This window comes from Festucalex cinctus, chromosome 16 (genome assembly GCF_051991245.1).
Source record: "Festucalex cinctus isolate MCC-2025b chromosome 16, RoL_Fcin_1.0, whole genome shotgun sequence".
Lineage (NCBI taxonomy): Eukaryota > Metazoa > Chordata > Actinopteri > Syngnathiformes > Syngnathidae > Festucalex > Festucalex cinctus.
This window is the reverse complement of record NC_135426.1, coordinates 10,326,340-10,346,471: the sequence shown is the minus strand read 5'-3', so window position 1 is coordinate 10,346,471 and position 20,132 is coordinate 10,326,340. Positions and strand designations below refer to the sequence as shown.

The following is a 20,132-nucleotide window of genomic DNA, read 5'->3' as shown; positions in this document are numbered from 1 at the left end:
CACAAACTTGAACACAATGCATCCCAGACAGTTGAAAATTGAAACTGTGTGACTCACTTGTGAACAAGATGACAAGCCATGAGGCGAGTTAACGTCGCTCACGTCAGATAAATAAAAGATTATTTTGCCATCAAAAGCAGAACAAATACACAAATATTCCATGGGCCTTCAAAATGCTGTAAAACTGCTTGCAATCTGGGGAACTGCTTTGAAAATAGCTGTTGGTGAATTAATTAGGGAAGCTAATCATTGTATGATGTGTTTAAATGATGTTCAGGTGCTTGGGAGTCACAACTTTGCGTACGTTTTTTGCCATTACCATTTTTAGGGTGAGCGTCTATTCATGAATGGGCTTGGTCCGTAACCCTTGCGATTACATGCGCAAAAGACGGTAACGCTGGTTGTAGCCATTTTGAGACCAGGGCAAAAGAAATGTTTCTCGGCGGACAACAAAAGTACACACGTGCTTCCACAAAGAGGAATTTGCAGTCTCTCCATCCCGTCCAGGTGTTTGCACTTCCAAGACGGCTCGTAAAAAGCAAACCAGCCTACCCCCACCATGGCCCTCCCGTCATCGCCGCCGTCATTTTTGTTCGGAAGCAGAAGACAGACAGACGTGATGACACAGGGTGCGAGCGTGCCTTGATGAGCTGAAGTCATCCTGCAAACATTTCAAAAGCGAAGGCGGGAGTTGAATTTTTTTTGCAAGCCAAATTGGGGCCTGGGTCGAGTCCGCTCGGATGCGTAGCAGCAGGTTTGCTCCCCCTGAGGAATTCCTCCTCACGACCCAGGGTGAACCAGTTCCAACCTGCCGCTGCACTTCTCCGGAATACTCGACAACTTACGTGTTCTAAAATAACTTTATCGCCTTGTGTTTCTCAACAGAGAGAACGCAAGGTGAGCGTCACCGTCGAGTCACGGCCGCCACCGACCTGGCATCGCATCATCAACATCACAGGGACTTCCTGCTGGATGATTACGGGGTTGGTCGGCTTGACAAGGAGAGACCTGCCAATTACAGGCGCGAGAATGCATGCGCTTAGTCACCCGAGCGCTGCCAGGTTCCAAACTGAGATTTCCAACACTGTTCCTGGAGCTGACTTAGCCGGACATGCTCGCTCCTGCCATCTGTTTATACATTTTAAAAAAAACAAAAAAACAGGCCACAGATTGCGGTTGACCTGATTTCCGGTTTAACACAGCGTGGTTAATTGCATCAAAATTATGACAGTGTGCTATAAACACAGCTAACATGTTAAAAAAGAAAGAAAAAATACATTTGAAGGAGAAAAAAAACAGCATCAGTATGTGAGAATTAGCATCATCCACAGCACTGTCTAGGTTAAGAGTGACTAAATAAAACAAAAACGAAATCAAATCAAGAACCTCTAGAATCTAGTCCATGAATTATTGAGGTGCACTTTAATGTATTCAGCAAAAATGTTAAAAATGCACCAGTGACTCTCAACAAGCCCCTCATTTTGCATACAAAGGCTTACAATCATGTGGGAGGAAACTGCAACAGATAAACCAATGCACAATGGAACATCAACAACTTTGAAAAATAGTGTAATTTTACTTGGATTGACCTGGATCAAGTAGCTCTGCTAATTCTTCAACACTTCCAGTCAGTCTTCCTAAGCATCCAGTTTGTTTCCTGAGCTACCTTCAGAATAAATCTTGAAAAAACTTCAAAAGACACCAATACAGACGTCACCATCAAAGCACGCTATTCTAGAGAGAATTTGGGTCTGGTGGTTTATAGGAGGCACAAAACAGGTGAGCGCAAGATGGAAGATGTGATATCGTGTTGTATTGGAAACCAAGGAGGCTTAACAATAACTCATACCGGGTAATTCAAATGTTGAGTGAGGCCACCAGCTGATAGCAATGGAAGATTCCAGGCAAAAATCACAAAAAGGGGTTAAGGCCAGAGAAAGCAGCGTGGTAAATTTCCAGATGACCCAGAGAAATGTCTGGTAGAGGAAGGCTACTCAACGTAAGGTTCACTAAAGATTGCACTCTGTAGTACTGAATAGAATGAGTATTTATGTATCTCTGAGGCAGTCAAAACTATAATAAAAAGGCCTAATAGGAAAGCCGTATTTTTCGGTCGAAACTTGACAGCCTCCACGTCCAGCCGAATTTTTCACTCTTGTCATCTGAAATTAATTAGATGACGGTTAATTTCCCTGAGTCATTCATCAGGGAACCTCGAGAGAGAGTGTGGCCATCCCAGCCCGGCTGACTGGACGCAACAAGGTCCACCACATGCGGCTACTGCGACCGTTCCATGGCAACATGGGTCACAACTCGCCAGCCTGACTCATTTTCTCGCTGTTGAGCTCTGCCAAACGCTTTGCCTCTCGCACTCGGTTATGCAACTCCCACTCTGTACATGCAAATCCACCAACACACTCTGCTCGAGTCGTCGTCACCATGGCACCCACTCCAGATAAATTCACAGACTTCGGGGTGGGCGGGCGGACCCGCCGAATTGGTCGTGAGATGCGTTGGCCCAGCGGGAGAAAAGCAATAGTTCAGGTGTGGGTCAGCGTGGAGCTTTTTCTGCGAGAGGCCACAACAAGCCCTGGTTACCTCTACGCTAATTGGCTTGATGGAGCTCAGCGACGTGGGGACAGGCCGGGGGGGGGCTTTAGGTGACAGCTGAGGAATGTCTGCGCCGCTCGCTCTTTGCCATGGTTTCCAAATACTGTCATGTGAGGAATGCGGAGGCCGAGTCGATGGCGCTCGGAATGCTACGCTCCCGAGACCAGTTTAGCAAAGAGGACGCCGTAGTACATTTCTAGGACGTGCTTTTCACTTTTTTTTTTTACACCCACCTCAACCCGAGCACCTCGTTGCTTGCATCTGAAAACACCAGTACGGAAACAGAAACGCACCTACAGGTATTGGTCAATGGTGGGCCACAAATTTTGTACTTGTGCCTTCAGAGGGCACTTATTATTATTATTATTATTATTATTAATAACAACAACTATCATGTTGCAACTATAGAAACCATCAATGCTATTTAAAACCAAAAAGTAAAAATCTGAATCACAAGAGACACTGAAGGTATTATTAATGGTAGTTGACCGTTTTTGCGCTGACCAAACAATTTGAAGGTGGAAAAATGCTGACGTAATCACTGTGAGGGCAAATTTGAGATCTGATTGGTTAAAGAAACTGTCCCATTGGCATTACAGCTGAAGTTGCAACTACCAGCACTATTTGATTCTGAAGGCCCGGGGCAGATAAGACTGATCTGGAAACACACAGAGAATGACATCTGATTGGACCAAAAATAAATAAATAAAAATCTTATCGAAATACATGTGGAAGCAATACAACCAAGAAAAAAATGCTACCAAATGAAGACCCTAGACCACAAATAAAAGTGCCAAATATTAAAATTCAAGTTGTAAATAACTTTCAGTGCTTCTGATAAACGTGATGGCCTTTCTCTACCTAGGGTGGCCATTCTGCGCCATGACAGGCAGCTGGTGACTCCTTCCCAATGCCAGATTACCTCGGGCCACTACAAAGCATGGCCACCATCTGAGTCATAGCCAAAGTTAGCATCATCTCTTGAAACACAGTCGGGAAAACTTGCGGCCGCGGTATTTATAACCCTGCCCCGGTCAACGGCTTTCGGGAGCGATATGCCACTATCCCCACCGCCCACCCCCCAAGAGATGTGCCAGGCCTCCCTCGCCAATGTGACAAATACCGGCAAGCTCTTCATGAAAACAGTCGTCTAGTCCAACTGTCCAAGTCCTCAACATCTTGACTTCTAGGATTAACGAGCCAGGGCGCAAATTCCCGCAGTGCCACCTTAGCTCCTTAAAAAGCCTACCCTGCAAAAACATCACATGCCCTTCAACACACACACACACACACACACACACACACACTCACACGCAGCTTCTCCTCTCCAGAGATGGTTACATCTGTGGGGCAGCGCTCTCTTGCGAGTCGTCATCCCAAAAAAAGGCAACTGCGATCTTTACGCAAAGAGAGAGCAGGAGGGAGGGAGGGAGGAATGGAGGGATGTATTATACATTTTAATAAAGCTAACAATGATTGACAGAGATTATTCTTACAAAATGTTAACAGGTGTTGAAGTGGAGGAAGGTAAGCAGGTGATGACACATGAGCTTAGTCGTCAGTGAGTAAGAAGGTGACATTACTCCATATCTGTGCATGAGTTATAGGTTTAATACCAAAATTCTGGCATTGCTCTCCAGACGACTTTAGCACCTGGACAAACGTGTTAAAACATCAACAACAAAGCTGCTTTCATCAAGACTTGCTAAAAAAAAAAAAAAACCCAACTGGAGTGGAGGCTATCAGAAACAATAGACTGTGATAAATGCTGTACCAACACAAATTGGACCATTTAATGAGACTTGTGTACACGTCTGAGTCACTTGAAATTGTGACAGTGTCTCATAACAAGCGCAGTTCTGCAATCTTTTAACATGTGCTACTAACACATGATACACAAATGTGAGATTTGATTATGTTTGGCTAAGGAGGACGAGTAAATGGTGACAATCGTCAGGCCAAAGAGCTGCCATCTCATCATTTGACTGCTCGTCTCGCTAGCGGAGTGGAAGCTAGCTCGGGAATGCTGACTTGTCAGGGGATTTAAAAGCACACGTTCACACTTTAAAAGTCATTAAATGATAGATTGGTCGGGGCAAAACGTTACCCACACACTTGACGGTTCTTTCTAGCGATTCCAAAGACAAACGCAAATGAACGACCGATGGTGGCTAACTAGGAGCGACATACTTGAGCTAACGTAGCATTAGCATTTACCTGCTAACCCAGTCATAATTCACCATGGAACCAACATAGCACTGTGAAATATGTTAATAATAATACCAGCAGGACAATAAATCAAGTAGTGGGCAACACAAATGTGCGATCGTAATAAGTTATGCTCGCCAAATAGCCACTGTTGCTAACAGAGGGTTTATCAACAAACCGACTTTAGCCGCTAGCACTTAGCTGCAGTACCCTTATTTCTACCTTGTAAAATAAATGAAGTCTCAATCGGTGACAACACCATCCAAAGTAAAAACAGCAAAACGCTGATTCACACGTGGAAAAGAAAAAAAGATGACAGATCTTACTGAAGCAATACAGTCGCTGCATTTTCAGCAATTAGACTGCGCCCACTGCTCCGATTATCGCCTGGTGTGTGCTGACGGCCATGAAGTACAGGAGCCTCCAAAAGGCGAAGGTAAAAAACTACCAGTAACAACGAGCAGAGCCGTTAACTTGGTTACGTGTACACAAGTCAAAATACAACTAATACCGGGTGGAATTGAACACATGAGCACTCGGAACAGGGCGGTGTAAGCGGCCGTGCTCCGGGGCTCCAAGTAGGTAAACAACGGGAGGAGAATGGCTTCCACTTGACAGGTGTTCAAGGGACATTCGTGGCGCCGGAGAGAAACGATCGCGGCCGGGCCCGACTCGGGCTGTGAGTCGAGGGTGGGTACACCAACCTGGTGGAGGGCTGTGAGCCCGTCGACATTAGCGTAGTTGATGTCGGCGCCGCGGTCGAGCATTCGCAGCACCTCCTCCGTGTCGCCGCTGGAGCAGGCGGCCAGGAACACGGCGCCATCGTCGAACTTCACCTTCGTTTTCTTCTTCTTCAGGATCGGCGGCTCCAGGTCCGTCTCGGAGCCCAGCCACCGCTTCAACTGCTCGTTCCTTTTCTGCTTGGCGTCCGCCATCTTCATCCCCCTCCTGTCTCGGGCTTCTTATCTTCCTCCGAGAGAGGATATACTTTATAGTGGCACTATCCCACAGCGCACTGGGGCGTGGGAAGGGAGGGCTGCTTGCGGGGAGGAGGAGGAGGGACGATCGGAGATCGGCGTCAGCGCGAGAAGAGGGCGGTTAGATTGTTGCCTCGTAGTCTCGCGTGATCTCCGCGATGGAGGAGCTGCAGTGTGACGTCACCCACTGTGGATTAGGAAGGTGGAGAGAGAGAGAGTGAGACGGGTAATCCTTTATAAACTGACTGTGTACACCAAATAAGACGAGGCAGCGCTTGAAAATATTACATAACAGTCAGTAGGCACCGTTATGACGTCATATAGACAACTATTTTATTTATATAAATACGCATTGGATAGGTGAACGACATGCATGTCCACACTGTCATACGGCCTCCAGCCTTCCTTCCTTTCTTTATACCATCCAAACTTCCGTTCATTTCTTCTTTCCTCACATCTTACAAACTTTTGATTTACCCTGGTGAATATAGAAGATATATTTATATGTTCAGATAAATAAATAAAATAAAATGTAGACTATTATTAATCATTCAATAATATTTTAAATATGCATAGAGAGTTTGCAACCGCAATCTCATCAGCCATTGTGGCTAACTGGGGGCGCCCGAAAAAGCGAAAGCAGCATTAGCTATTGTTTACATAGTCTGAATCAGGTTTATGAACTCTGTTGCTAACCAAAACAGCAGCACATACGAAGGCACATAAACAGCCTCTCTGTGACTTACCACGATTGACCTCCACCACGTTTAAGATATTGATTCGCATTGCAGTAGACTCTGACGTAGGGTGTTGATGATGTTAGTGATTCGTAATAGACCCCCCCCCCCCAACTATAGTCAAGAAAAGGCCACAGCCTTTATTTGCAGATATGGATATCACCTACCTGTTCTCCCCTCCACACAATTGTCAATCTCCTCCAGTAGTGATTCATCTCTCTGAGGGCGTACAGAACATAAAAGCCGGGTCCCGTGTCTTATCTTCCTGATAGTGGCCCTCCACATCGCGGAGGCGCCAAACGCAGGCAATGGGTGACACGAAGGGCATGGGAGCGGGAATTGTCCACACTTGAAACTCACTATCTCCCTCCGTGAGTACCAGGGTGGCCCCCCTAAAACGGGATCGCGAGCACTTGGGCCCGTTTGGGCTGGGTGTGATTGAAGCCGTGCGATTTTTACAAAGGCTGCAATCAATGCCAGACACTGCCGTTGGGGTGGTGCCTCCGAACTGACTTTACGTGATATCAGCGCACTGACACCTCTGACCATGGCTTCCTGAGACGCTGCAAGTAGAACAGCCGCCTAGCTGTGTTCATTAAGACTCCGAGTCAAGATCGTCATAAGGTGTCTTGGAGACTTGGTCATTTCACCTCCCGACTACCTAAAAAGTTGAGATTTCCATTCATATTCATTGTCATAAGTAGATGTTATGTTGTTAGAAATGCATATGGTCAAGCTCCCACATTTAAAAAAAAAAAAAAAAAAAAAAACTGCAATCAAGACAGTGTACATGAAAACGTAAAATACATGAGCTTGATGACAGGGTGGACATGGTGGACAATTCACAACATGATTAAGTTAACAAGCTGACTATGCACCATTTAGTAAATATATTTCACATTTTTGAAACATTCTTCAATCAATTGATATGTTACTATGACAGCATCAAACTACACAGAAAATGTTAAGCTGGTAGTGGTGTCACTGACAATGAAAATATCAGTGGACCTCTTAAAGGGATAGTTACCTTATAATGACAGGGTGGACAGGATTTTCAAGAACACATTAAAATGAATTATGCATGATCAACAGAGATGGGAAATCCAGGCCCAGAAAGTAAAAACCCTGCCACAGTTTGGCTTTAGCTACAGATGCTCATACTCAATCGGCAGGTAAACAAGGTCATTACGAGAAGCACCTGTGGCTAAAGCTGAACTATGGCAGGGTTTTTACTTTCTTGACCTGGTTTACCCATCTCTGATGATCAAAATGAATCATATCAAAAAGCCTGTTGTGGATGTAAAAGTGATGTAAAAAGAGGCAGTAGCTTAACACATGTTGTAGTTAGTAGAACAATGACTGGGGAATGCCAAAATCATGTACAACTAATAAATAAAACAGCATTTGGATTGTTTGTCCAATTTCGACCCATTATGTACTTACCAAACGGTCAGAGTCAAATATGAGGGTTAGAAAAATGCAGAAGCTTGTTGCATGCCATGAGCCCAGTGACAGTTACACCAAAGAGGAAGTACCTTAAGAATGTGTTAAGTTGCTCATGCAACACTGCTTCCTCAAATGAGATGTTGTCACTTCAAGAGACAAACACAATAGTCAAATACAAGTACAGAACGGGACATGTCGAAACTAAGATTTCCAATTACATACATGACCATATCTCACATGTCTGACCCACTAAACAGCAATGAAACGCATCACACAAACGTTGGTCTGAATTCATATCAAATTGGAAAAGATTAGCATCTCACATTAGTATTTTAATTGCTATTATTGTTGTGGAAAAACATGCTGTTTTACTTTGAAGACATTTTGAATCCGACAAGTGGACAGATTGATTCAAATATCGATACCAATATTTGTATTGATTCTATCATCAGTGTTATGACATTGATAATTGAGTTTCTCTATCTCTCCTGTAAATTTATTATCCATAGAGATTAAAATGAATTATGTACATTTAGTAAACTGTAAACAAATGTAGTAGTGTAATTTAAATAACAAATACACTTTTGTGTCAACTGTGTAAGGCATTCTGTATATTTGAGGGAGGAAAAAAAGACACAAACAGGTCAAAGAAATTCCTTCAGATTGATAAATTTCATGATGAATCAACCAACGATTTAAAGGTGACACCAGTATCAGTGCCAAATCTTACAGCATCATGCATCACAATTGTACGGAAGTGTGGAACTGCAAATGTGGAGTACACATTTTTGACTGCCAAATACGTGCAAACATATTTGTGAATACCGGTATGTTTGAAAGTATACTCGTAAATACGTTCAAACATACTCACAAGTCAATACCCTGAGGGATTATGGGAGAGTTTGCTATGCTTGCAATATTTAGCTTACAAGTACGTTTGAATGTACTCATGAATCTGTTTGAACGTACTTGCGGGTGTGTATGTAGTCGCAAATACGTATTAGATAGTGAAAAATGGTTACTCCACATTGGCAGTTCTTGTGTACAAGAGACATGCGTCATTTAGTGCTGCTGTTTTGCTGAGCAACAGCCACGCTCAGTAAACCGGGTGAATAAAACTGCTGCCCGTAAGGATTTTATTTACGTTCCACGGATGACGCGGTCAGAACACTCTGCCATTGGGTTCAAGTGGCCCTTGGACGGCGCATCGTCACCCTCAGGCAGCACATGGGTAAGTGCCAATTTGACAGCAAAAACAAATCCAGTGTAAACAGCAACATGCGGTTATTGAGAAGGCGGCCGCTTAGGCATCACTTCTGGCATCAGGTACGAGGCCTCTGCTTGAGCAGTGACAGCCTAATAAGACAAAGCTGGGCCAGTGACCTTGTTTCCCGGCGCTAATAATAGACCGTGGCGCCGAGGGCCCGGCAAATGTGTTTTTGCGCTTAAAAAGCTCGTGTGAATCATCGCGGCCCAGCACTATGTGGAAATAAAAAGCTCATCACTTTTCTGGCCGCGCACTACAAAGTAGAAAAGAAAGACGTAGCGTACGATGCGGCGAGAGGATGACAGAATGCAGATGCTCGCAACGCTAACCAGTCCAAACATCTCCATTTCTGTTTCCAAACAACAGTCCAAGGCCCTGCCAGGCCAGCTGGTGAATTCTCTGAGGTTCAAATGTGACGGGAGGCCTCATCTGTCACTGGCCACACGCCGCCGTCACGCATGCTGTCGTATATATATCAAACTGGGGTTCCATGATCCTTAGCTTGGGCGTCCGCAAATTCATTTTCAATGAATTACTATGTATATTGTAGACTTAGACTTGACTTTATTGATCCCTTTGGGATGGCTCCCTCTGGGAAATTTACATGTCCAGCAGCAATGAGAACAGATAATAAAATAAAAAATAATTCAATCAATCAATAAATAAGGTTATTACACCAGAGATTGAATTAATGGTTTAAGATGGTTGGTGTGGCAGCAAAGTCTCTGACTAGTCTCCGATATCATTTGAAGACTCTATAAAGTTTTCTTTCTACATACATTACACATGTTTAAAGATACTCTAATTGACAAGGGCTTTGTGGCCTCTTTAGAGTGCCTCGTTGTCAGCCATAAGTACTTGCATGACACAATGAGAAAGGCAGAAGCACAAGGACAGGAAAAGAAATGGAGAAAGAAAAAAAAAAACAGGCAAGACTTGACAGCTAGCTTGTGGACAGGGGCTTCATGGTTGTATGGCCGCTTTAGAGCGCCTCGTTTTGGCGACAACCCTGAGTGTATATATTTTTACGCTCAAACATGCAATTTTGTGTAGGCCTAAGAAAGATGCTAGATGAGGAAGCATGCATTTTCCAGTACGGGGTAGAGACATTTGATTGACAGTTGCGCATTCAGCGGACACGCCCACAGCGTTTGAGATCGGAGAGAATAGGTGTTTTTTGTTTTTTTTGTTTTTTTCTGAAATGTCATATTACATACTTGGCCATTTTGTAACCATTAAAATTTCGCAGAGTTATTAACGAACCTCTCTAATGTGTCAAATTCAGAATACTTTTTTTTTTTTTTTCAATTTTAAACTTTGATTTTAATATCATAACTGATTTCAAATAAGATTACAAATTTTTATCTTTTCAAACTTTGCCTCTGTTCTTTTGAAAATTCCATTTGTTTCTTGAGAAAATATGAATGTGTTATTGTACATTCTGATGTTTTTCTCAAAAATTGCCCATTTTTAAATGTCAATAAAATAAAATTTCTCTCTGGACTCAACAAGTTCACGAACCCCTGCAGGTTATCTTTTCCAAAGTCTGCTCATCATCTCTAAAAACCAGCCGCTCATACCAATACTGACTGTGCAGTTGCCATGACAACTGGTTCTTGTACATTCTAAATAAAGGTCCGGCTCCCACTATTTTACCCAAAAAAAAAAAAGGATCAATTTCAAGTGTTACTGCCACGCTGTCATATCTGCTGCCCACCCCTCATACAATGCGTCTGAGATGGGGAGATTTGCATGGAAGATGTGGGTGAGAGTGATGGGGGCTTGGGGGCAGCGGAGGAGGAAGAGGAGGACGGAGGCGGGAGAAGAGTACAGTATGGCAGAGGAAGGTTGAAAACAAGGTCTGTGTGTGGGCTCGGCGGCCTTCCAGGGCGGCTCGCTTTGCTTTCCAGCAACCATCAAAACAAGCACAAATCAAAACAGATATGATTAGCAAATCCTTTCTTCAAAAAAAAGAAAAAAAATCTTGCGTGCAACTACTTTTTCGATGTTTAATTAATTGTCATCATTTTATTTGAATGATTATTTTTAATATCTAATCTAACGAGAAGGTTTTCTCATTTGAATGAGAAACTTTCTCATTAGGATGATAAATGTCTTTAACTGCACGCGTTAGCTTATTTAGCATACTACAAGATTGACATTTTAAATGTCTCTTCTCTCAGGCAAAACAAAATGGTGACGGCTTGTATGTAAAGCATCAATGTCTCTATAATAAAGTCCCAGATTAAAATATAACCAAACTCGGTCCTGCACTAATTCTCACTTAGAAATACAAACCGAAATGTGGTTATTGGGTGGCTTGTGTTAGCATGCTAGCGTACTAGCAATGGACTACTTTCTCATCCCTTCTTGTCCTAAGTCAGGGGCTTTGTAAATTTACATTAAAATTTAATTGTTATAATTATTATACAGCAATGAAGCAAGTAATTATTTTTTTTAATTATTATTATTATTATATTTTTTTTCTTTCGGACATGTTGTTACAAATTATGACAACAGATTTCACCGATCACATCAATTGGAATATTCCTAAACATGTTTTTTATTATTGTTATTATTTTTGGCACCTATTTTAATTACATTTTAGTTTATTTATTAATTATTTTTTAGTGCTGTCAAAGGTAAGCTTTAAAAGCTTTAACTTGTTAAAGCTTTACTCAATAGTGAAAGCTTTAAAGCAGTGGTGTCCAAACTACGGCCCGGGGACCATTTGTGGCCCGCCGTTCATTTTTCAGTGGTCCGCGACATATTCTGAAAATAGCATTTGCCTCTGCTCAAATGAAATAAAAACAAAAATGTTTGGCGCTGGTCAAAGTAAGAAGGGAGGGTGTCGAAAAACACAGGTGCAATTAAAGGTTATTTTAGTTAACTAAAAATAATGAAATAACTCAAATTAAATTCAAAAAACAATTTCGTAAATGAAATAAAATAAAAACAAAAATGCTTTTTAAAAATTTAAAACTGAAATTGCATTTTATGTTTACAAAACTGACTAAAACTATCATTATAGCAACAATGTCCTTCATTTTAGTCTTTGTTGTGATTTTTAGCAGATTTATTTTGATATCAACCGAAATAATGATGTATGAAAGTATGTCACACAGAAGTGACGTCATCTAGCAACAGCCAATAGAAAAGCACCTTCAGATGACGTTGCTCCCATGTTTTTTTAAATATTGCGCATTGCATTTTTTAAAAATGTTTTTTAAATATTGCGCATTGCATTTTGCGCATTGTATGCAATTTTTTTATTGCATTTTAATACACATAAAAAATACTAATACTGAAACTAAAAGTAAGCATTTATTAAAGAACTAAAACTAATAAAAACTAACAGAACCACTCTGAAAATTAATAAAAACTAACTAAAATAAAAAATTCCAAAACTATAATAACCCTACTGCCATATTACAAATAAAATGGTTTATATACTGTACCATTTTTAAAAATATGCAAAAGCACAAAAAAATAATTTGTACAATTTTTAGGACTAAACACAATTTCTATTCATAACATTATGTGGCCCTTGCGTCCTTCTAATTTTCTGGATGTGGCCCTCAAATGAAAAAGTTTGGACACCCCTGCTTTAAAGCCTTAACTTTGACAGAACTCATTATTTTATCACATTTATTTGGTTTAGCTGTAAACTTGACATTGTTCTCTATCCAAGCATGACAACGACAACCACAAAAACAAATCCGCTATTAAATTCGAGTCTTATAGTGCCGCATGTGTCGGAATTTTGTTGCATAATCCAGCGCGAAAACTGCACATTTATCCAGATCTGCACCAAGGAGGACGAGGAGGAGGCCGTGCAGTGCTAAAAATAGCCAGGGTACATATATGTACATAAAGTGTGTGCACAGCATTCCCCAGATAACGGCAGATGGCTTGCGGATAACGCAAATGTGCACGCACTCACACGTACACAGAGCAATTAGGGCGTGTAGAGGGCTCACCTTGATACTGTGCAAGGTTTTAAAAGCAGGGCTTGAAGCTTCATACTCTGTACCGAGTCATTTTGACATGAGACAAACCCCAGCCTACTGAAACAACAATGACATCATGTCAATGTATTCCATGTGAAATCTGAACAAAAATATATGGTGTATTATTGGTTGTGAATCAGTGAATCACTGGTCCAAATGTCAAAAGGAGAAACCTGCGGAGTCAGGATGTGATCTGATTGGTTGCCCGGAAGCAGGACTGACACCACGCTATACTTCTGCATCCACTTCCTCTTTTCGGCACGCTCGCCGCCACGCCAGCTTCCCGAAGTCTCATCTTTCATAACAGGCCTCGGCAGCTCCGTCCTGATGCACGCAGGCCTTCGCTGGCGCAGCAGGGTGAAGTCATCAGCGGGTTTTTTTTTCTTCTTCTTCTCTCTCTGCATGATGAGTTTGGCCAAAGACTGCAAAAAAAACTTCAAGGTGGGGGGGCGGGAGGAAAGAGTCCACGACATCATCTCTCCACGCCTTTTAAGGAGCTCTCCAGCGGAGGCCTGACAGCGTTGGCCCACTTTCCCATCGCCGCTTCCCAGCCTATCCTCTCGGGAGATGCGCGCGCATGCACACAAAATGGCCGCCATTTCTTGCTTAATTTGTTTCGCGTGTAACGTAGCGTAAGCTCTTCCAGGCTGTGAAATGTAGTCAAGCTATCAAGACAAGAACAATAAGAATGAAAGCAATATACTGTAAGTGCTTTGGATGCCGTGTCCCCGTCTTCAACCCGCTGAGTCATCAGTGACCCTTGAACTCACGCACTCACACACACACATACACACACTGGCAGAAAGATGACGGAAAATAAGAGCGATGGAACAAGAGAAGGAGGCGAGTGACACTAACAGAGGGGAAGTGGTGTGTGTGTGTGTGTGTGTGTGTGTGTGTGTTTTTGTTACATGGTGGGGCAAAGTTTTTGGGATTTCACCGACTTGTGGGGCCCAACCGTCCTTGTGGGGCCATTTTGCTGGGCCCAACAAGTTTAGACCTCTTTTTGAGGGTAAAGACTTGGTTTTACAGTTTAGGTTTCAATTGGGTTATGGTTGAGTTTAGGGTAAGGAATGGGGGTAGGCAATCATTTTTGATGGTTGGGGTTAGGGGAAGGGGCTAGGAAATACATTATGTCAATGAGAGGGTCCCACAAAGATAGCACCGTGAGGATGTGTGTGTGCGTGTGTGTGCATTTGCGTGTGTTGCCAAATTTGACTTGACTTGACTTGACAGCATTCATTAAGTAGCTAATAACTATTACCACATTTCGAGCGCAGGACCTTTGCAACTGTCTCATTTTAATTTGCACAATTATTGGGAGATTTACGGTAGGGTCCTTTGAATTTTGTGCATTTTAAATGGCACAATTATTTGCCATTTATGGATTTTTTTTTTCACCTGTGCAGCTTTTAGTGGTATTAGGATAGTCTTATTTTAAACAGGATTTTTGAATGGTTTATATCAGTCTCCTTTTAACCTGCAAATTTTGTGATTTACAGTAGTCTACTTTTACCCTGCGCAATTGTTGGATTGATTTACAATATTCTCATTCTGATGTGTGCATTTTATGGGTGATTTACACTAGTCTTATTTTACCTTTTGGGACAAGTACCTGGTCTATGCTAATTGGTGCAACTTTTAGGGCATTATGGTCATCTTATTTTATTTTATGCAACTTTTTTTATAGTGTTATATAAGTGTAATTTCCACCTGTACTACTTTTTAGGGTGTTGCGGTAGTCTAATTTTAAACTTACGCAATTGTACTAATCTTGTACAATTTTTAGGACATTTACAGTAGTACTTTAAGATTTTTGGTGATTTACGGTAGTTTTGCATTTAAAAAGAGGAAGTCATCTTTAACATTTCTTGACAATAATGTTATATATGACCTCACTAATCTAAACATGACATTCTGATTAATATTACATTTGTGGAAAATGAGTTATGCAGCAAAATCCAGCCGTTTTTATCCAGCTTAGCGGGGGCGGCCATTTTGCCACTTGCTGTCGACTGAAGATGACATCACAGTTGCTCAGGCAATGACCAATCACAGCTCACCTGTTGTCTGAAGCTGAGCTGTGATTGGTTGTAACCTGAGACCTGGGCAACTGTGATGTCATTTTCACTCGATAGCAAGTAGCAAAATGGCTGCCTTCTGATACTGATAAAAACGGCTGGATTTTGTGCTTAACTCAGATTCCACTAACGCAATATTAACCAGGATACCATAGTTAGACTAGTCGGGCTGCAGAGAACATAATCATTGTCAAGAATTTTATTGTATTTTTTGTTGGGGGGGGGGGGGTAAAGTGTGTAACTTTTTACTGTCGTAAGATAATTAGTGCTTTTGGAGTGAGTAGTCTTATTTCAACCGGCACAACTTTTTAAGGTAGTACTTGTAATGATAGCAGTAATATCATTATCCACTAGTTGGCAGTATAGCCTTATGTTTGTGTGTTAGGACACAGAACGAGAGTTACCAGGTGGAACCAAGGTGAAATGGCTGTGCTTGAATAAATAGCAATCAGCTAACAACATATATTCCTGTATCATTTCTTGAATAATAGAAGGCGGAACATTACAGTACTGTTGTCTCATTTTAACCTCAATTCTGGACCCAGACTTAGTCTTATTTCTTAACCCATTTTGGGCTGTTACGGTAATCTTATGTCAACCTGTGTGGAGTGTGGAGATCTTACTTTAACATGTGCAAGTTTTTCGTATATTATGGTCATTTTACTTCGATCTGTGCCATTTTAAAGGTAATTTACTGTAATCTCATTTCAACTTGCCCGATTTGTGGATTACAGTAGTGACTTTATGGTCTTGATAATGAGCTAAATTCTAAGTCCAAGTTTAACTATGTAGCCTTTTGCAGATCATTATAGTCTTTTTGATGCTCTTTGAGGCTACAAGCACAGTAAAGTGAAATGAGGTGTAAAACGAGGCCTGTTCAGGTAGCTGTAGCCTTTCAAGGCTGCTCTGTGAGGGATATAAAAGGCAAGGCGTGTTGACATCAATCCCGAGCCGGACTTTTCCGCCCGTTGAACCCACAAGAGTTCTCCCGGCCGGCTGGGTTGCCACGACAACAGCGCTGGTGTGTACCTCACAGAAGCTCGGGGCGCTCTCCCGTCCGTCCTTCTCCTCTCCCGGGTGAACTTCAATTACCGGCAACACGTTTCCCCCAGCGCGCCGTTGGCCTATTATGGTCAAAGGAGCGGCGGCGGTGGGCCGGGAACGGCATCTCCTCCGCACTAAATCTTGCCGCGTTTGTCTCGTGCTCACGGCGCTGTGACAGCCCGGGGTCAGCGGGTCACGCCTCCAGGTGATGTGTTTCCATAAAGCCTGGGCAGTGAGGGAATGCACATATATGGCGCACTCTTTATTTACTACTTTTGACTGAGAGGCTCAAATGCTGTCTTTTGAAAATGCTATCATGTTAAACGTGATGCCGTGCTTTCAACAGACGTCTGTGAGGTGGACTTGACACACAAGCAAGGCTTTAACGTGTTCCTATGCGGGCGGCGAGGGAGGAGGGAAGGACACATGGAGAGGGGGGATTGTGTAAACAGAGGTTAATCCAGACACTTATTGTCTTGACCTCGGGACTCCATGTGTGCCAGGGCATCTTCTGATGCATCAAAATAAGAACATTACAGGTTAAACTATTAAAAATCACCACTAGAAATTAAGAGAAGCCCACGTCTGTAAATTGAGAAGTAGTTTGTTTGTTTAAATCCTGTATTTAAAAAGTGCATTTTCCTGAGTGAAACCGGCAGACTGGGCCTTTAACACCGCACCTCAATGGCAGCCAAAAGATCATGATTTCTGGAGAGTCTACACACAACGCGAGCTTTGCAATCAAATTTGTACAAACCGCAGAGTGGGTGCTTGTTTTGTTTCACTTCAACACAGCAACATGTTTGTCATCGGTGCTCTCTTTCAAAAGTCAGCATGTGGTTGCATGCAACTTCAGCCTCAAACTGAACAATGAATAGAATTATTTTATTTTCATCACCGCTAGATGGTGCTATTGCACAAACGACAGTAAAGTTTGTATAACTGATTTTTTTTATGCAAAAAGCTAATTGTTTAATAACAGACGCAAAACATTTACAATAAAACAGAAGATAAAATGTGAAATTAATGCAAAAAATGTTCAGCTGACTTAAATTATTTAATGGCTTAAATTATTTAATAAAGCAGGGGCAAGGAAGGATGGAAAGAAGAATAGAAAGGACAAAAAGGTGACGTGCTATGAATGGAAAAAGGGAGGATGGGGCAAGTAGGTAGGAAGGGAGAAGAGTAGGTAACAAGGATGATGTGAAAAGTAAGTAGGATGGATAAAAGGGAGAAAAAGATAAAATAGGGATGATGAAAAGTAATAGATAGATAGATAGATAGATAGATAGATAGATAGATAGATAGATAGATAGATAGATAGATAGATAGATAGATAGATAGATAGATAGAAAATTAAATATATTAAATGAAATATACTTAAAGTTAATTCATAGGGACTTTCTTCGTCCATGTAAAATGGACGTACTGTACAGCAACAGTAACCGTCGTAAAGTTTTGCCGCAAAATGGCTGCAACAGTCGCGCAACAGCCCCTGATGCTCCGCCCGTGAAGCCCCGTCGGTCTCTCTGTGCGGCAACCTAGCTGAATACGGTATGTCCACCGCCTCGATGCGCTATTAACCCCAAATAAAACACTTTTGTCCCCCTTTCCAAAGTAAACATAGTGCGTTGTGTGTTTCAGAAACATGCCAGCGAAAGGTCCCTTGCAATCTGTCCAGGTTTTTGGACGTAAAGTAAGTAAAAGAGATACACGTGTGGCGGTGCGACTAACCGAGTGTGGCCTGGGCACCATTAGCTAGGCCAGCTAACGTATACAAATGCGTTCTTTCGTAATTTTATTAAAATTGACGTATTATTTAACAATTTCACTCACGATCATATTTTTATGTTAATGTCGACATAATATGTGACTGTACATATTGTTGTAAAATTTGATGATGGAACGTGGTTTTTTGTTTAGTTCGCTGCTAGCCGGCTTCGATGTATCACTACGACACGACTGAATTGTTCCCCTTCAATAAAAAGTTATGTTGCTTATTTTCACTATCTGACATTTTGCGATTAACTTGATAGTCTTTGTTCAAAATTAAGTAGGCTCCTGAGTTAAGCCAAGTTGTGGCTTATTTTGAAGCTATCTTAGCGTACACATTAATCACGACAATCTCTACTTATTTATGCTGTAATGTTTACTTGTTGTCTTGTAGAAAACTGCCACTGCAGTCGCCCACTGCAAGAGAGGCAATGGCCTGATTAAAGTGAACGGCAGACCCCTGGAAATGGTAGAGCCTGCCACCCTCCAGTACAAGGTGAGCAAGTTGATTGCATATAAATGTGTGAATGTGTTTACAGTAGATCGATATAAAAGCCCTTGTGTCCTCTTTTCTCGTTCAGCTTTTGGAGCCCGTGTTGCTCCTGGGCAAGGAGCGTTTTGCTGGAGTTGACATCAGAGTCCGAGTGAAGGGAGGCGGACATGTGGCACAGGTTTATGGTAAGAAGCAAAACAATGTATTGAATTTGACAGCATCCATCCATCCATTTTCTTGACCGCTTATTGCTCACAAGGGTCGCGGGGGGTGCTGGCGCCTATCTCAGCTGGCTCTGGGTACACCCTGGACTGGTTGCCAGCCAATCACAGGGCGAATTTGACAGCAATTAATTTTGTTTTTCTCCCTTCCAGCCATCCGTCAGGCCATCTCCAAATCACTGGTGGCGTATTATCAGAAGTGTAAGTCCATTACGACAACACATGTTGTCATTTTATCTGTTAAATTACATTTTATGAAGATTTTGTTCCCCATGGCAGATGTGGACGAGGCCTCCAAGAAGGAGATCAAGGACATCCTGATCCAGTACGACAGGACCCTGTTGGTCGCCGACCCGCGCCGCTGCGAGTCCAAGAAATTTGGTGGACCCGGAGCCCGCGCCCGCTACCAGAAGTCCTACCGTTAAAGGCTGTGTACGTTTTCATTGTAATAAAAGTGGAGGTGAATCCAAGGAAAGTGACCTTTTGTCCTTGTTTTTGTCGAGTTGTTTGGAACGGCAGCACCCGTTGTGTTGGATGCTTCTGTTTAAAGTGGCACTTGACAAGAAAAATATTTGATAAGTGAACATTATTTTATGAAGTTAACGTAAAAAATGGACAGTTGGTTCAGGTCTTTTTTTTTTTTTTTGAGTGCATTTTTAATATGTATACCTAAACGAACTAATTTTTATTTTTAAAGTTTTATCACAACGTGCTAGTTGTGTTAGCTGCTATGTTAACTTGGCAGCTACAGTATATAATGAAAACTGAAACACTTTAATAGGCCAACATCTTTTTCTGATAGGTTGTGTCGGTTTGAGTGATACACCCCATTACTGAGTCAAGTAGTTTTTTTTGTTTGTTTGTTTTCTCAACAAAATGTCTAAAATGTTTTTTTTGTTTCAATGTTGGGTGTATGTTGACAACTTCAGATCATAATTGCGATGTTGGTAATTAAAAAAAAAAAAAAAAGTCTTAAGATATCCAGATTGCTTTTGACTGTCCATGAAATCACTCTGCAGCAGGGTCACTTGATTAGTCTGTACATTCACACTTATAGTTCTGCATGTAAAAATGTCAGCATTAAAATCCAGATCCACCTCCTTGAAAAATTCTTGTTTTCTGACTGTAATAGTGACAGCCCTATATCATTTACGACTGTGAACATGTTCATGATTTCTCAGAGTAATTGTGAAACAAATACTAATATGCAACACTTTATTTCTGTATATCATTTCCATTGTTTACATTTTCACATTTCCTCAAAA

General features: G+C 41.9%; 2 protein-coding genes across 6 annotated transcripts in view; one reads left to right on the top strand and one right to left on the bottom strand.

The window, feature by feature from the left end:
* The window catches only part of ppp1r12a (protein phosphatase 1, regulatory subunit 12A), a 36,177-nt gene extending 28,919 nt beyond the window's left edge, over positions 1-7,258 (bottom strand). Inside the window, exons 1-2 of one of the 5 annotated variants that reach the window (XM_077499414.1) lie at positions 6,700-7,258; positions 5,523-5,982 (exon numbers count right to left, since the gene is read on the bottom strand). In XM_077499414.1, coding sequence (XP_077355540.1) covers positions 5,523-5,759 — 237 coding nt within the window. In that variant the 5' untranslated portion in view covers positions 5,760-5,982; positions 6,700-7,258. Of the gene's footprint in view, positions 1-5,522; positions 5,998-6,699 lie in introns of those variants that run through there. The other 4 variants (XM_077499417.1, XM_077499418.1, XM_077499416.1 and 1 more) reach the window with 4 other exon arrangements.
* Positions 7,259-17,816: 10,558 nt separating this feature from the next.
* Positions 17,817-19,346, top strand: rps16 (ribosomal protein S16). The gene is made up of 6 exons (XM_077499419.1): positions 17,817-17,934; positions 18,025-18,076; positions 18,548-18,649; positions 18,735-18,831; positions 19,021-19,068; positions 19,147-19,346. Exons 2-6 carry the CDS (start codon positions 18,029-18,031, stop codon positions 19,290-19,292), a joined length of 441 nt encoding a protein of 146 aa, XP_077355545.1. The 5' UTR covers positions 17,817-17,934; positions 18,025-18,028; the 3' UTR covers positions 19,293-19,346.
* The last annotated feature ends 786 nt before the right edge of the window (positions 19,347-20,132 follow it).

Excerpts from the sequence above, each read along its gene's own strand:
- rps16 (XM_077499419.1), top strand. The coding sequence starts at position 18,029 with ATGCCAGCGAAAGGTCCCTTGCAATCTGTCCAGGTTTTTGGACGTAAA. Across the intron at positions 18,832-19,020 it reads ACATGTGGCACAGGTTTATG|CCATCCGTCAGGCCATCTCC; the intron begins GTAAGAAGCAAA and ends TCTCCCTTCCAG. Across the intron at positions 19,069-19,146 it reads GGTGGCGTATTATCAGAAGT|ATGTGGACGAGGCCTCCAAG; the intron begins GTAAGTCCATTA and ends TCCCCATGGCAG.